The sequence below is a fragment of the Dendrobates tinctorius genome, unplaced genomic scaffold (genome assembly GCF_039654945.1).
Source record: "Dendrobates tinctorius isolate UK_male_01 unplaced genomic scaffold, ASM3965494v1 ptg000162l, whole genome shotgun sequence".
Classification (NCBI taxonomy): domain Eukaryota; kingdom Metazoa; phylum Chordata; class Amphibia; order Anura; family Dendrobatidae; genus Dendrobates; species Dendrobates tinctorius.
The window spans coordinates 26,061,490-26,080,328 of NW_027361829.1; the positions used below are offsets into that span (position 1 = coordinate 26,061,490).

At 45.2% G+C, this 18,839-nt stretch overlaps 1 protein-coding gene across 2 annotated transcripts in view; it reads right to left on the reverse strand.

Annotated features, from left to right (window-relative positions):
- TRMT12 (tRNA methyltransferase 12 homolog) overlaps nt 1-18,839 on the reverse strand; it is a 154,488-nt gene that overhangs the window by 127,340 nt on the left and 8,309 nt on the right. For both annotated transcript variants that reach the window (XM_073549924.1, XM_073549925.1), the window contains exon 2: nt 10,798-10,977. In XM_073549924.1, coding sequence (XP_073406025.1) covers nt 10,798-10,871 — 74 coding nt within the window. In that variant the 5' untranslated portion in view covers nt 10,872-10,977. The remainder of the gene's footprint in view (nt 1-10,797; nt 10,978-18,839) is intronic.

Here is an 18,839-nt window from a genome sequence, read left to right on the forward strand (position 1 = left end):
GTGAGCTCCGATCCTAGGCCGGTGCCTAGCAACACCGGCGTCACCAGGGCCAGCTCTGATTGGTGGGATGGGATCGATGTGATCCCACCAATGACAGGTCACAGCAGCGGTATGACCGCTCTGTGACCGCACTGCAGGTCGTCACACTAGCTGAGGATTCCTGCAGTGCGGTCACACAGCTAGATCTCCTGCTGTGCTGGGACTTGTGGTGCCATGGTCATGGCCCGGACGCTTTTTGAGGCCATCCACAAATTCCTGCATTATACCAATAATGCACAGTGTCCCCGACAAGATGACCCCCAACTTTGACGGTCTGTTCAAAGTTCGGCGGGCCATTGAACACTTCAACAAGAAGAGGGCCAGGTACAGAATTAAACTCTACAAACTGTGTGAGAATACCTCAGGGTACACCCACAGGTTTAGAGTTTACGAAGGAAAGGACACAGAGAACTTTGGAGGAACTCCTGGGGTGGATCCGCTGGACCATGGCAACGAACCTCCCTTGGGCGAGCTGACCTGGTGGACCACCCCCTATACAGGGAGCGTTAGGGGCAGGCCCAAGACAGACTATCACCACGGCAGCTGGCACCCAGAGGACGGAGTCAGGGGTAACAGCGGGAGACTGGAAAGGCTGGCGGTGGACCAACAGGGCAGGTACACGGGAGACGGGCAGGACTGGAACGGAGGCAGGCACGGCAGCAATACGGAGAAGACAGCAAGGCAGAGGCGGGGACTGGAAGACACGGCCAAGATGCAGGAACAGGACGAGACGAGACCACGGGCAGGCAGGCACTAGGAAAGAGGAAAACGGAGAGGGCAAATGAGAATCAGGAACAGGCAATTGGAGCTGCAGGCAGGGATAAGCGCAGAGGGACGTGGGGCCAGGATCACTTGTGAGCACAAATGACAATCAGGCACCGCTAGGAGGAAAGGCGGCCTGATAAGGAGAATGTGCAGGGAACTTCTGGGTCAGGGTCGACCAAGGGCACAGAGCAGAGTGACAGGAGCGACCGCCCTCAGGGAGAACAGAGTGCGCGTGCGCTGCTAAACACAGCGCAGTTGCGCGCCCGTAGGGGAGCAGGAGAGGAAGCAGGAGGCAGAGCGGGAGCGCGCAGGGACGCCGAGGAGGGGTAAGAGTGCTGGGGGTCGGGAGGCGGCGGCGGCGAGAGGAGCGGCGTGACAGACACCAGGATTGAACCCCCTGAATATTCTCCTGTCCTGGGAGTGAGTGGGAAACTTGTGTGGGATTTGGTGCACCCACTGATGGATAAAGGTTGTCACCTCTACACAGATAACTTTTATACCAGCATCCCACTCTTCAAATCCCTCTCTGCGCGAGGTACTGCAGCCTGTCTGCAAAAATCAGAGAGACCCACCCCCGAAAACGCTACTTGGGCAGAAGCTCAGATGGAGTGACAGAAGAGCCCAATGTAGCGGACCACCTGCTGGTGGTCAAGTACAAGGACTCTTGACCAACATACACTGTGATGGCAGCGCCCTCAGCACTGTATGGGGTACCTCTACACAGGTCAGCAAACTGGAATGTGTGTACTGAGGTACAACAAAAACATGGTGGGTGGCGTTGATCTCTCCAATCAACTCTTCCAACCGTATAGTGCTTTGAGAAAGGCCAGGGTGTGGTACAAAAAGTTGGCGGTGCACATCGTACAAATGGCAATGCTCAACGCTGTCCTGCAGTCACGATGTGCACACCACAGCGATACTTCGTACCTTCAGTTCCAGGAGGTAGTGGTTAAATCCCTGATATTTGGCACTCAGGAAGGAGCGGGCCCCAGTACTTCTGGAACTGAAGGTGCTCATATTGTACCAGGTCAGCAATTCCCAGGGGTGTTCCCGCAAACTGGAAAAAAGGTAAAGGCACAAAAACGGTGCCAAGTGTGTTACAAAACGGGAATACGCAAGGACACATGCCCTGAAAAACCTGGCCTGTGTATGAAAGATTGCTTGAAATGGTACCACACCTCCATGCACTACTAATTTACTTAGATTTACAGGAAACAGTAGCTTAGTTCTAAAAAGGGGGGACATCTAGATAAGTTCCTTGGGGGTCTAGTTTCCAAAATGATGTCACTTGTGGTTGTTTTTTTTTTTTATGGTTTAGGCACATCAGGGGCTCTGCAAACAGAATATGACGCCCACAGACCATTCCATCAAAGTCTGCATTCCAAAACTTCAACACTTCCCTTCCGGGCACCGACGTGTGCCCAAGCAGTATTTTTTCCCCACATATGGGGTATTAGCATCCTCAGGACAAATTGGACATCTTACCCTGGGGAAAATTAAAAAATTGGGGACTAAAAGATCAGGTTTGTGGAAAAAATATGATTTTTTATTTTCACGGCTCTATGTTATAAACTTGTGTGAAGCACTTGGGGGGTCAAAGTGCTCGCCACACATCTGGATAAGTTCCTTGGGGGGCATCTAGTTTCCAAAATGGGATCACTTGTGGGGAGCTTCCACTGTGGAGGCACGAGGGGCTCTCCAAAACGCGACATGCCGTCCAATCTCAATTCCAGCTAATTTTAGTTTGAAAAAGTCAAATGGCGCTCCTTCCCTTCCGAGCCCTGCCATGCGCTCAAATAGTGGCTTTCCCCCACATATGGGGTATCGGCGTACTCAGGAGAAATTGCACCACAACTTTTTCTGTCCATTTTCTCCTTTTACCCTTGTGAAAATAAGAAAAAAATGTTGCTTAAAGATAATTTTTGTGACTAAAAAGTTCAATGTTCATTTTTTCCTTCTATGTTGCTTCTGCTAAAGTGGAACACCTGAAGGGTTAATACACTTCTTGAACATGGTTTTGATCAGCTTGAAGGGGTGCAGTTTTTAGAATTGTGTCACTTTTGGGTATTTTCTGGCATATAAACCCCTCAAAGTCACTTCAAATGTGAGATGGTCTTTAAAAAAATGATTTTGTAAATTTTGTTGTAAAAATGAGAAAAATCGCTGGTCAACTTTTAACCCTTATAGCTTCCGAACAAAAAAAAAATTTGTTTCCAAAAGTGTGCTGATGTAAAGTAGACATGTGGGAAATGTTATTTATTAACTATTTTGTGTGACAAATATCTCTGTTTTAAGGGCATAAAAATTCAAAGTTTGAAAATTGCAAAATTTTCCAAATTTCTTTTTTTTTTTTTTTTTTTACACAAAAAATGCAAGTTATATCGAAGCAACCCACCCTCAGGTGTAAAGGGGTTAAATGTAACTAGTTTTTCTTTTTGCTCAAACTCAACCTTTTTGCTCCATTAGGGTATGTGCATTTTTGGACATGCGGAATTGCACCAAATCCGCAATGTGGTGCACAACTAATGTTAATCTATGGGAATCCAGAATTGGTGTGCACATGCTGCGGAAACATGGATTTTTGTGAGTACTCACCGTAAAATCCTTTGCTCCGAGATGCTCATTGGGGGACACAGGTACTGTGGGTGTATGCTACCGCCATCTGGAGGCTGACACTAAGTAAACAACACAAGGTTAGCTCCTCCGCCGCCGCATACAACCTCACCCCGATTGCGGGCGGAAACCAGTTTAGTGCAAAAAGCAGTAGGAGAGTAACAAAAATCAGCCTTAAATGCAGATAACAATATGTCTGGAAAAAGTCCACCCTGACATCAACAAAGAATTCACATTAATTAAATACAAACAGAGCCAACTTGGCTAACAGGGTGGGTGCCGTGTCCCCCAATGAGCATCTCGGAGAAAAGGATTTTATGGGGAGTACTCACAAAAATCCATGTTTCTCTTTAGTCTCATATATATATATATATATATATATATATATATATATATATATATATATATATATATATATTTTTTTTTTTTTTTTGTTATAACTAACCGTAGTTACATTTGAACATGATATGTGATGATATTGCGGTCTTTAATGGAGTATGTAAAAGAAGAGGTTGGACAAGAAACGACAACACAATTCTTTTTTTTTTTTAATTAAATATATATCTTTATTTAGCTTACAAAAACCCATACAAATCGCATCAAATCTGCACGGATTTTCAACTGCCAAGAGAGGAAGAATCTGCGCAGAAAATTCCACAGGCAAATCCGCAATGTGTGCACATACCCTTAATCCTCACTCACCTTCGCTATCCCCAAACCACAGCACCCTCTAACCAAATAATCTCTCCTTCTCTCTTACCTCCCACCTGACCTGCTCCTCATCATCAGATCTCTTCTACTAAAAAATAAAACAAGCCGACCACTCTCCTTCTCCCACCTGTTCTCTCTGTTTCTCCTTAATGCTGACGACTTATACCCCAATTCAGGACCCAAACAGCTAATAATTCTCATTAATTCCCCCCCTCACCTTTGTATACCAGACCAGTCTCTTAACCCCATAACTCTCCAAAAATCACTGAAGGAGAGCTTACTCATCTCTCCAAATCACACCTCACCACTTGTGTACTTGACCCCATCCCACCTCCTCCCCAACCTCATCACCACACTTATCCCATAGAAATACATGTACTCCAGTCCCGGGTGCCATCTATCTGTGTGTGTAAACATTCTTCAATGGAGAATGTAAAAGAAGAGGTTGGACAAGGAAATGACATCACAATTCTTTATTTTTTGATAAATAATATATCTTGATTTAGCTTACCAAAAAATCATACAAGTCTGCATGAAAAAAACGCATCAAAAATGCAGGTGACCTGCCAGTGACCTCAGATACATTTAAATCCTAACCGTGGAAACATACCCTCACACTCTCGCACCTCTCAAGTCCATTCATAACTCTGCTGCCCAACTAATTAAACTCTCTCCTCGCTATACTCCTGCATCCCCCCCTTTGCAAATCTCTTTACTGGCTCCCAATTTTCCAGCGTATTCAGTTCAAACTACTAACACTGACCTACAAAGATATCAATAACGTCTCATCCGTATATCTCCGAACTAATATACCAAAGTCTTTCCTCACGTAATCTCCTGTCCTCCCAAGACCTCCTCCTTTCACCCAAACTTAAATCGCTCCTCAACCAATCACCTCCAAGACGTCTCCCAAATATCTCCCATCCTCTGGAATTCTGTGCCCCAACATGTCTGATTATCCACAACATTTGGATCCTTCAGACAGAACCTGAAAACCCATCTCTTCAAGAAAGCTTACACCCTGCAATGACCCTGCTGCCACCTCAACACCATCGGAGCTACTGCAAACCCTAACCTACTGTCTCCTTCCCCATAACCCTGTAGAATGTAAGCCCTGATCCTCTTCCCTATGTATCAGTCCATCACTGATAGATTGCTTACAGTAAGTGATCTGTATTTTGATGTAAATAAATAAACATGCATAATGACTACATCGCTACAAGTGCCACACTGACACATGTACGTGACCTCCGCATCACTACACGTACCACACTGACATGTTCGCGACCTCCCCATCTCTACAATTGCCACACCGACAAATGTGACCTCTGCATCTCTACAAATACCACATCGACACATGTACGTGACCTTCGCATCAATACAAGTACCACACTATGACACATGTACGTGACCTCCGCATATCTACAAGTACCACGCAATGACACATATAAGTGACCTCCGTATCTCTACAAGTGCCATAGGCGTGGTACTTGTAGAGATGGGGAGGTTACGTACACGTGTCACAGCGTGGTTCTTGTAGAGATGGGGAGGTCATAGTGTGTCATAGTTTGGTATTTGTAGAGATGGTCACGTACATGTGTCACATATGCACATCAGCTCTATGTTCACAGAAGGAAAAATGAAGCATATCAAGAAAAGAACACTGTCCTTACTGTGAAACATGGAGGAGGCTTTATGTTATGTTCTAGGGCTGTTTTATTGCATCTGGCACAGGGTGTCTAGAATCTGTGCAGGGTACAATGAAATCTCAAGACTATCAAGGGATTCTTGAGAGAAAAGTGGTGCCCAGTGTCAGAAAGCTTGGTATACTGATGCAGGTCATGGGCTTGCAACAGGATAATGACCCAAAAAACACAGCTAAAAACACCCAAGAATGGATAAAAGAGAAACATTGGACTATTCTGAAGTGGCCTTCTATGAGCCCTGACCTAAATCCTATTGAGCATCTTTGGAAATAGCCGAAACATGCCAGCTGGAAAAGGCAACCTTCAAACACGAGACAACTGGAGTAGTTTGTTCTTGAGGAGTGGACCAAAATACCTGTCAAGAGGTGCAGAAGTCTCATTGACAGTTACAGGAATCATTTGATTGCCTCAAAAATATTAAGTTAAGGGTACCATCATTTCTGTCCAGGCCTATTTCATGAGTTTTATTGTTTAAAAAATTCTGTGGAAGCGTGGTTGAAAAACAAATGTCTGACTTTCATTTGTTCATTTTTATAGATTTTTTATTTATTATTACTTTTGTCAGATTCAGTTTATTTCTGTGACCATTGTTGGTTTTTCTGTCATTAAACGAGGGGTACCAGCAATTTTGACCACGTGTGTACGTGACTCCCGCATTTCTATAAGTACAAAACTATGACACATGTACGTAACCTCCGCATCTCTAAAGGTGCCACACTATGACACATGTACGTGACCTCCGCATCACTACAAGTGCCACACTATAGAACAAAAAAGCTGACCTGCACCTCCATATAGCATGAACAGGTTCCTACTGCAATGAATACATAACTTGCAAAAAGGAGGAACACAGCAGCACTCTATAGAGACCAATATATATGCAAACGCAAAATATCATAATTGCTGAGTAAATTGTAATAAAAAGTAAAAAAAAAAAAAAGATGTTTTTTTAAATTACTTACAAAAGTGAAGGTGCTTAGCACATAAATTGGACAATTCATGCGAGCCCATCAACAGTGACAAAGTGACACTTCTCTGATGGGTCCCATCGTAAATGACTCTTGTGCTATAGAAGTCGACAGTGTGACTCTCTTGTGCTATAGAAGTCGACAGTGTGAATGGGCAACCATGCCTCTCCTGGGTTACAAACCTGCAGAATAAAGTAAGCTGGTAGGAACCACAGTTGATTATAAACTCCCTTGGGCTGATGGGTGGGGTGCAGAGTCGGAAAGGAGGCACTATGACACGTGTACGTGACCTCACCATCTCTACAAGTACCACGCTGACATGTACGTGACTTTCGCATATGTAGAAGTACCATGTTATGACACATGTATGTAACCTCCGCATCACATCTACAAATTCCACACTATGACACATGTATGTGACCAACACATCACTACAAGTGCCAAACTGACACATGTAAGTGACATCCCCATCACTACCATGCTATGACACATGTACATGACTTCCGCGTATCTACAAGTACTACACTATGACACATGTACGTGACCTCCCCATCACTACAACTGCTACACTATTACCTCTATTTCTATCAAACCCTTTTTGGACATTTTTGCACTCCCACTCCCAAAATAATAATAATAATTTTTATTTCTATAGTGCCGACATATTCCGCAGCACTTTACATTTCAGAGGGGATTTGTACAGACAATAGACATTACAGCATAACAATAATCACATAGATCATAACAGATACCAAGAGGAATGAGGGCCCTGCTCGCAAGCTTACAGTCTATGAGGAAAGAGGTAGACACGAAAGGTGGGTGGTAACAATTGCCCTGATTGTATGGACCAGCCATAATGTTAAGTGTGTAACAGTACAGACACAGAGGGCTAATGGATGCATAAAGCATGTGGGAACATGATGCGGGGAACCTGGTTGTGGTAAAACTTTTGGCTGTGCCACCCAGGGATAGATTAGGTTAATGCGTTGAGGCGGTAGGCCAGTCTGAATAAATGTGTTTTCAGGGCACGCTTAAAATTGTGGGGATTGGGAACTAATCGCATTGACCTAGGAAGTGCATTCCAAAGAATTGGCGCAGCACGTGTAAAGTCTTGGAGACGGGAGTGGGAGGTTCTGATTATTGAGGATGCTAACCTCAGGTCATCCGCAGAACGGAGGGCGCGGGTAGGGTGGTATACTGAAACAAGGTGATTTTAAGTAGTTAGCTGGTCGATTCATGCCCCATTAATTGTAATCTTTTTTTCCCAAGAGATGTGACAGATCAGGACAGAGACCCAACTTTTGAAAGACGCATTGACATGGCAGTTGGGCTCACATATATTGGCCAATCTATGCACTAAGTACCTTCTTTTTACTGTATTTTTCATAGCAATTTTGCAGATCAGTATTTCATATATCTAATATATAAAGCTCAATGTGGGTGTATGTATGTATGTATGTATGTATGTATGTATGTCCGTCCAGGATTGGCATCCGCACCGTCGCAGCTACAGCCACAAAATTTGGCAGTCACGTCTGGACCCCGAGAGCGTCATAGGCTATGTTATGAGGCGAAATTTTAACCCCGCACGTTCCAATTCACCAAACAATTTTGCTCCTATCTACATAATGGGGAAAAAGTGAAAGGAAAAGTGTTGGAGGCAAATTGACAGCTGCCAGATGTGAACAAGAGGGCTGTGATTGGTTGCTATCAGCAACAGTTTTCTTTGTAGACAGTTGTGGTAACTGAGGCATATTGTTCTTATCATTTCTAAGATGTTATCGTCCTTCTGTAAAGATGGACATAACACAATTTATTACCGTGCCAACATAGACCACCCTCTGACACAGACTGCAGGGGGAGCCCAGTATCACAAAGGATATGATTAGATACATGGCTCAGCAGTCAGTATCACACAGGATAGGATTAGATACACAGCTCAGTAGTCAGTATCACACAGAATAGGATTAGATACACGGCTCAGCAGTCAGTATCACACAGGATAGGATTAGATGCACGGTTTTTATGTGCAATATAATCATTATAATTTGTTACAACTAACCACAGTTGGTTACTATGGCCAGGCAACGCCGGGCTCTTCAGCTAGTACTTTATATAGTGCTCCCCCCATCAAACTGTAATGCAGTTTCAATGTTCTAGAATAATCATTTTTGGTAAATTATGGTGCAACCTTTATAGTTTTTCACACTATGACCCAAAGCAGACATGTTAAAGCACACATGGAATATGCTTACTTCCTTCTCAAATGTATAGTAATTACTGGCAGGCTCCCACATGTAGTTTGATGTTGCATTGCTGTAAGCCCTGGTGAGGAGTGATCCCGCACCGAGAAGCATTAAAAAGACGATTCAGACTGCGACATATCACTGCGGCACACCAGTGTACTTTGTGCTATGGACTGTACACACAACCTCCTGACGGACCCCTGTTCTGCGCTGATTTGCTGTGTGACACGTAGAGATCAATACAGATTTCCTCATCGGCCAGGACGCTCTGATTCATCAATGGTCAATGGTCATAGAAGCAGCGACCGTCCTGACGAGGCGACGGTGTGACCCTGACAGGCAATCACCGATAACGTGTCTGACCATATATATAATACAGAGCTGTATACCTGATGAGCAGAGCAGGAATCGCTACTTCTATCTCCACCACATCTCCTACGTTTATCGTAGATACAGTTTCCGTTACAAAGGATGGAGACGTCTGTAATTTATATCATAGGTCTCGTCGCCTATGAGGCAGAACCAGTACAAAAAACACAGAAATAACAAGTATACGACACCCAACATCCCTACCTGGCGCTGCGCTCCGACACCCAACGTCACTATATGGCGCTGCGCTCCGACACCCAACGTCACTACATGGCGCCGCGCTCTAACACCCGACGTCACTACATGGCGCTTTGCTCCGACACCCAACGTCACCACATGGCGCTTTGCTCCGACACCCAACGTCACCACATGGCGCAGCGTTCCGACACCCAACGTCACCACATGGCGCTTTGCTACGACACCCAACGTCACCACATGGCGCTGTGCTCTAATACCAGTCACTAAATGACACTGTGCACCGACACCCAACGTCACTAAATGGCGCTGCGCTCCGACATCCAACATCATCTCCCTCATCTTTAAATCCCCAGAAGGGAAGAGTAGGAGTGACAGCAGCAGTCACTGACCACATTGCAGCTATCGTTAGCCCACATGGCATAACTACAACGGTTTTTGCAAAATGTATGCAGCAATATCTCTCAATATCTGAAATTGGAAAATAGGGAAATCAGACTTTAATTTTTTTTCATATTTAACTTTGAAAAAAATAAAAATTGTGTGGAAATGAAAATTAAAACAACTTTTCTTGACATTCAAAGAAATTAAATAATCACATGAAACGACCACCGACAAATCCATACCAATGGCTGTCGCTGAAGATCACTGGCTGGTGGTGCAAACCCATTGTAAAGGGATTGTCTACTACCTGGACGCCCCTTGTTAAAATATTACATCCTCTCCTAATGCAGCGGCTCTCCCGGGGCTTTTGTGAGTCACGTGAGCGCTGCAGACAATCAGAAGCCGCTACTGAGCTGGTGCGTTCTCACTACATCGGCTATTCAGAGGGAAGAGAGCACAGAAGCAGTATAACGGCCGGCGATCACCTGCAGAGGGCGACGTGGTAGAACGATGAGGGAGGAGAAGTATCTGCACCCTACAAGGGACCAACTTACGATAATGAGAGGTGTCAGGTGCTGGGCGGGCCCTGTAACGCCGGACAGGCTCTCTCATTGTAACGCCATGTGGGCTCCCTAACGGTAACGCCAGACGGGCCCCATTGTGCCATGGTTTCACCACTTTGCCATCACTGCACTGCGAGGATGGGAATGAAAGCTGTTCTCCAGGAAGCCTCCTCTGCATCATGTGCACTGGGACCGTTCACCCCACATCTAACACCACGGCTTTCATTCTGCTTCTTACCTGTATCTCTGTGAAAAGGCAGCTCCTGTAACAACGGCAGGAACCTCAGAAACACAAGTTCCACCCGACTCCATGAGAAGCCTTCAATCACCGGGTCAGAGGTAACCAGAGGCCAGAAAATCTGTGACGTCACAGGTCAGCGTTGCAATGGCCATCTCTGTCCTTATGGTCTGCACATCACTGTAGGATTAATAAGAGAGACAGTGGTGAGACCCCCTACACACAGAAAACAGACGGGGGCAAGACTACCAGCTCACAACAATTCGTGGCGAGACCCCCAGCTCACAACAGACGTGGCGAGACCCCCATCTCATAAGAAAAATACGGGGCCTAGACCCCCCATCTCATTAGAAAAAAAAACGGGGGCGAGACCCCCAGCTCACAACAAAAAGACGGTGGTGAGACCCCCAGCTCATAAGAAAAATATGGGGCCTAGACACCCATCTCATAAGAAAAAAATGGAGGCGAGACCCAAGCTCACAACAAAGACGATGCAAGACCCCCAGCTGACAAAATGATGGGAGTGAAACCCCCAGCTCACAACAAAAGCTCAAACAGACGGGATCTACAGCCCTCATCTCATAAGAAAAATACGGGGCCTAGACCCCCCATCTCATTAGAAAAAAAAAAACGGGGGCGAGACCCCCAGCTCACAACAAAAAGACGGTGGTGAGACCCCCAGCTCATAAGAAAAATATGGGGCCTAGACACCCATCTCATAAGAAAAAAATGGAGGCGAGACCCAAGCTCACAACAAAGACGGTGCAAGACCCCCAGCTGACAAAATGATGGGAGTGAAACCCCCAGCTCACAACAAAAGCTCAAACAGACGGGATCTACAGCCCTCATCTCATAAGAAAAATACGGGGCCTAGACCCCCCATCTCAAAAGAAAAAAAACGAGGGCGAAACCCCCCCCATCTCATAAGAAAAAGAAGGGCGCGAGCCCCCCCCCCCCCCATCTCCTAAACAGACGGGGGGGCGAGACCAGCATCTCAAGTCAAATTCTGGGCCTTGACCCCCATCTCATAAGATAAAGACAGGAGCTGGGGGTCTCGCTCCCAACAAACAGACAGAAGCAGAGACCCCTCTCATAATCTTAGTCAAGAACTTGCATCTCTCTGGCACCCCCTTAACCTGCCGGTCAATAAGGGTATTGAGAGAGGATAAGAATATGATGCTCAGACCGCAGCTGCTCTAATTTACGTTGAACATTGCAGCACGCGACGTGACGGGATGTATATACGCCACTGTTTCCAGATAGAAAAATAAATATATATATACAGTATACAGAAAATATATATATATATATATATATATATATATATATATATATATATATATATATATATACACACACACACACACACACACACACATTGTATACATATCTCGATCCAGTCACCATCAAGTCCCCAACACCACATAACATGAAAGCTATGCTGCCACCACCGACCACTTATAGGTGGATTGGACACCTGTGTGGTAACGTGAATTTGCATAGAGTACGCGACGGATGGCTCATAGAGCAAAAAAATGAAGCTAGCAAGTTTATAAGTTTGTGAAAAAACAAAGGATCACACTGGCGCTGATCAAAATGTACCTGAAAGACAAGCTGTTGGCAGTCTGGCAGATATAGTGTGCTAATCTGCCTATACAATAGTAACTGTTCAAATGCAAATTAGATTGCCGCGCTCAATAGCAAGTTCCAAAGTTGCTGCTGAAATGAAACTGACCTGTCTTTGTCATTCACAAGCTGGGGGAAGTGTGACAGGGTCCTGCATGTGATGATCAGATGTCTGGGGAGTTTTCTGAACAATGGCCAGTGATGTCTGATTCTGGGAGCGTCCTCAAGTTGAAAAGAAACCCTGTGGAGACCCTTGCACAGGGCTGTGGAGTCGGAGTCGGAGTTAGTTTTGGTTGGAGTCGGAAGAAATGTACCGACTCCAATTAATATTTCATAATTGAACGTTCATATGAATTTTATAAATGTTACTCAAATATATATGTTCTATCAAACTATAAACAACAGTGATAAGCAGTTCTGCTGGAGATAGAGACATTTCTTACTTCTTGTGTGTCACTGTTCTCCACTGCCCTTATCTAATCTTATACTTGGTTAACCTCATGCTGCCCCAACCCCCCTACTTACAATGTATGAAACTGAAAGTGAAAATGTGTTGCAAATTCTTAGTAGTAAAGCTCCTCCTCTAGACTAGATCATACTAGGTGTGCTTCTTCCAAGCATCTCACAGCTGCCTGCTACTCAGAAGAGGAAGACTGTAAGAAGTATTATCCTTTCAACGAACTTTGCATCAGTTAACTGTGAGAACATGAGGAATAATAACAGTATTACTGACCACTATATCAGTTGTACGACCTGGCAATAATTTTGTACAATTGTTTTTAGGAAAAACAATTGTCATTTGGATTGTGAATGCAGAATTAAAAACCTGAGAAGGTCAAAGAAGCATCACATTAAATCAGCTGTATTTGAACATTTCACCATCACTCAAGATAGAAAACATTATGTCTGTCAGTGTATGACAAATGATCCAGACGAAAACAAATGCTGTGAAGCCAAGATGAGTGCATATTCAGGCAAAGATAAAAATGCTCCTACCAGAGCTTCTAATCTAAAGAGACATTTACACCGCTTTCATCCAGAAGTACTGAAAGCAGTGGATGAGAAAGACTGCATCCAAACCAATGAACCAGTGCCCAGCTCTTCCAGCCAAACAAAAGGAGCAGAGAACTTTGCAGCCATCAGTTGCAAGATATTTTGTCAGTGACAAAGTTACTGTGACAATGACAGTAGATACATTTAAGAAACAAATCATAGAGCTTGTTGTAAAGGATAGTGTGCCTATTTCATTATTTTCACGACCAGCTTTTATGTGTCTGAATGGGGAAATGGCCCGCAAGCTTGGTGTTTCTCTGGAGAGAGAGAGCATTAGAAAATTAGTAATCGAAGAAGCTTTTAAACAAAAGGAAGAACTTAAAAAAACTCTCAAGGGACGCTTTCTGTTTCTTAAAATGGATGCCTGCACACGTCACAGAGTAAACTATTTTGCCATCAATGTCCGATTTGTTTGTGACAAAAATGAAATAGTTACCAAGACATTGGCAGTAAAAGACTCCAAAGCTCATCACACCAGTGAGTTTCTCCAGGTCTTGGTGGAAAAGGTTCTGCAAGACTATGAACTTAAAAAAGAGCAAGTTCTTTCTGTCGTAACTGACAATGCTTCAAATATAAGTACTATTAAGCTAATGAATGAGAGTAATGATGGTGACCAGCAGCTAGAAGAACATTCTGGGTCCACAGACACAGAAATGTTTGAAATAGAGGAACACAGTATTGTAACTGAGGAGCAAACTGAAGTTGCTTCAGATGAACAGCAACATGATAGTTTAGATGATCTTGTTGAAACTGTGTCAATATGTTCTTTCATTCATCACATGCGCTGTGTTGTGCATACGCTACAGCTGGCTATAAGAGACAGTCTGCAAGAAGGACATGCTGCTGCACTGATTGGCAAGGTGAGAAAATTGGCTACTGTTGCCAGAACCCCAAAAGTTGACTCAATTTTGAAGAGACGTGCTGGAAAAGTGGCAATTATTGATCAAGCCACACAATGGGGCAATACTTACTTAATGATTCAGCGCTTGGTTGAACTGAAAACCTTTCTTGTAGACATGGCTAACCCTCAACTGACGCTAAATGAAAGTCAGTGGAATCAGGTGACTGAGCTGGAAAAATTGCTAGAGCACCCATTTACAGTGACTAAAAAATTACAAGCAGAGGACTTAACTCCAGGTATTTTCTTAAAGGAGTGGAAGAACCTGATGTTTCGCCTGTCCCAAAGAGGAGGGTTAATTGCAAGTGGCATTGCTACATCAATGAAACGGAGAGAGGAGCTACTATTACAAAATAACATTCTTTTGGCAGCTGTTTATGTAGACCCAATGCATCGGATTCTTCTAGATGATCAACAGCTAAGTAAAGGAAAAGAAGCTCTGTTTGAAATAGCAGTAAGGATGAAAGGGTTGCAGAACAGTCAGGAGGAACAAGAAGAATTTGGTCGTCCTGCCACATCTTCACCCTCATCATCAACTGATGAAGAATTTAATTTCGTAAAATATTTGGATCACAAGGACCGTGCAAAGCGTTCCCGCATAGAAGAAGAGTCATCCCCATCAAGGAACACAGCCAGTACATTTCAGCAGAATTTTTCATGTGCAAGAAAAGAAATTGAGAAATTTGACCGTTCATCAAAAATAACAGTGCAACAAGCGATTCCTCTGTATCCTGACATTGTCAGAGATGTTGCCCGAGTGGTTACTGCTTTGCCACCAACACAAGTTAGTGTAGAGAGGTTGTTCTCTGCTCTCAAAATAATTAGATCAGATTTGAGGGCATCCATGAAGGAGGATCTGACAGAGGCAATACTTTTTCTGAGGACAAATTTATAGATTTCTTCTTATTAACTGCATAAAAGTGTTTATTGCATATTTACTTAGGCTGGTTTCACATTAGCGCTTTTTCAGCGCACGCACGGCCGGGGGTAACTCCGCCCCCGAGCCGGCTCTCTGCCCGGCGTGCCCGCCCCTTGCTTGTAGCGCCGCCTACTAGCGGACAGCGGCGCCTGCGATCGGCGCACCCTATCTTTAGCATAGGGTGCGCAGATCGTGCGCAGGCCGTGCGCTAGTTGCGCTTTGACCTGCGCTGCGCACTTTTGACGGTGCGCCGTGCGCGCCAAAATCCGAAAAGTTTGATTTTGGCGCGCACGGCGCACCGTCAAAAGTGCGCAGCGCAGGTCAAAGCGCAACTAGCGCACGGCCTGCGCACGATCTGCGCACCCTATGCTAAAGATAGGGTGCGCCGATCGCAGGCGCCGCTGTCCGCTAGTAGGCGGCGCTACAAGCAAGGGGCGGGCACGCCGGGCAGAGAGCCGGCTCGGGGGCGGAGCTACCCCCGGCCGTGCGTGCGCTGAAAAAGCGCTAATGTGAAACCAGCCTTACAGTTTAGAAATGTTTATAAAAGTTATTTGCTATATTCTAATTGTATTCTAATAAATGTAGTTTTTGCTCTAAGTGGTCTGATTACTTATATGATGGTGAGAAACTGAATAAGCACGATGTTTAATATTTTACAACAGTAAATTTGTTGTTATGAATTGGCCATTTATGAAGGAGTCGGAGTCGGAGCCGGAGCCTGATAAAATCCGGGAGTCGGAGTCGCAACTGTGGCTTACCGACTCCACAGCCCTGCCCTTGCACACATCCGTCATTCACGGACAGGTGACGTCACCGCTTAGCCACACCCCCCGCTACCTCACTGTGGCGCCGTCGGCCGAGGCTACCCGCTGTGCCTTTCAATGTCTCCACGGGGGTTTCTTTTCAACGGGAAGACGCTCCCAGTATCAGACATCACTGGCCATTGTGCAGAAAACTCCCCGACGTCTGATCATCACATGCAGGACCCTGCCACACTACCCCCAGCTTGTGAATGACAAAGACAGGTCAGTTTCATTTCAGCAGCAACTTTGGAAATTGCTATTGAGCGCGGCAATCTAATTTGCATTTGAACAAATTTATAAGTTTACTCCAGAAAAAAAAAAAAATCGGCAGTGTTTACAAAAGATACAAATGATATTACCAAAGAGACAAAATACCAACATGTAGTTATGAAATAAAACAGGATGAAAATACAAAATTACTACATCTCAGTCACAGGTATGATGTGTCAATAAAGGGGAGGAGAGATCTCAAAGAAATAATCCAGTACCACAGCAAGGTGTTTCAGCTGCTTCTCCTGTCTCTGAACAATTGCCAAAGATGGACGTTCCTGTTTTATGCTTCGACCATAAAATTAGGAACTCCCACTTTGCTGACCTCACATATGGGCTGTTTTCTGGGAGGTACACATAGCTTGGAAAGTTATCAAGGAAGCTTACAGGCCAGTGATATTGGCATTATTTTTTCCCCTGCGATTTTACCGCTCTTTAGAGTCCAAATCGATAGGTGTTATGAATGGGTCACCGAGGAGAAAAAAAAGCAGACAAAGCTAAGTCACAGAAAACCAGAGAGGTTGGTAACTATGCAGATTAAAAGTAGAAGTAGCCGTGGAGCGTGCCTACGATGTTCCTAGATGCCTCGTCACGGCTGGAGGACTAAATAAGCCTAAAGCAAGAAAAGGGAAAACTGCCCCAGAGCAGACCCCAAAGGAATAGATAGCCCCCACACATGTACTGACGGTGAAACAAGATGAAGGCACAAACACAGGCAGGAAAATAGGCTGAGCAAATGATGGGGCTCAAACTAACTAGACAGGAAAGGAAAGACACTGTCTGCAATCACGCAAAAAACCCTACAAAAATCATGTCCAACACTTCTGATAGCAAAATTAACCCTGAAGTTACTAGACTTCTCCCACTATATCAGCACTCTGAAATATTCTGAGACAGAGCAAAAACAGACCGAACTAGTAAGGGACAAAAAGCCAATTGGCAAAATACTGATAAATAAGAGTGGAAATTCAGCTCAGATCCCAGCCGGGGCTGGCTGAACACACCAAAAAACTGAATAGACCAACAAAACCAAGTGTGAACATTAGCAGAAAAACTTAGCTTTAGATGACTGGAACAGAGCCGAAAACCAAGAGCTGACAAGCCAGAAGGAATCAACAGCAACTGAATAGGGCGTTGGCTGTCTTAAATCCAATCTGAGAGTCCTGAGATCCAATCATCATCCTCATTCTCAGGTGGCAGATCTCCACTGATCAAATCAGCCTCTCTACCTCCTATTACCACCAGAGGGAGTCTGGAAGCAGAACTCACAACTGGAGAACCAGAGAATGAACTCACAACAGGTATGTCTGTGATTTGCTGGAGGGCAGACATTCATTTCCCAGGTTTCTGATGGCCCTAAATGCCAAAAATCGCTGCCATGCATAACCTCAATTGCCCAGATCCTGAGAATCTAATTTTCATGTTTATGGGATTAATGTGTATTGTTGAATTTGAGTGTTATGCCTAGAAGACAAAGATTTTTGGAGGGAAAACACATTCGGCTCTGCCAGTGCTGGCAGGTACTAAAACGTCAGCATTCCAAAATGACTACTTGCTTGCGGGGGGGGGGGGGGGGGGGGCATGTGAGGTTTGGTCCTACAGAAACCAATGGTGGGAGGAGCAGTAGGCCAGCTCTGACCGTGTCCCCAGAAAATTGGAAAATAATTCATACCTTCCTGACAACCCACATCTCAGAAGAAAACTTACTACTCCGCATGACAAATCATACAACAGAGCGTCACACACACTGGTGGACATGTACACTACAGGCAGTCACAGACACTGGTGGACCCCAGAGCGTCACACACGCTGGTGGACACGGACACTACAGCCTGTCACAGACACTGGTGGATCCCAGAGCGACACACACGCTGGTGGACACCTACACTACAGCCTGTCACAGACACTGGTGGATCCCAGAGCGACACACGCTGGTGGACACGTACACTACAGCCTGTCACAGACATTAGTGAACCCCAGAGCGACACACACGCTTGGTGGACACGTACACTACAGGCTGTCACAGACACTGGTGGACCCCTGAGTGTCAAACATGCTGGTAGACACGTACACTGGGGCCTGTCACTGACACAAGTGGACCCCAGAGCGACACACATGCTGGTAGACACGTACACTGCAGCCTGTCACAGACACTAGTGGACCCCAGAGCGACACACATGCTGGTAGACACGTACACTGCAGCCTGTCACAGACACTAGTGGTCCCGAGAACGACACACACGCTGGTAGACACGTACACTACAGCCTGTCACACACACTAGAGGACCCCAGAGCGACACACATGCTGGTGGACACGTATACTGCAGCCTGTCACAGACACTAGTGGACCCCAGAGTGACACACACGCTGGTGGACACGTATACTGCAGCCTGTCACAGACACAAGTGGACCCCAGAGCGACACACACGCTGGTAGACACGTACAGCAGCCTGTCACAGACACTAGTGGACCCC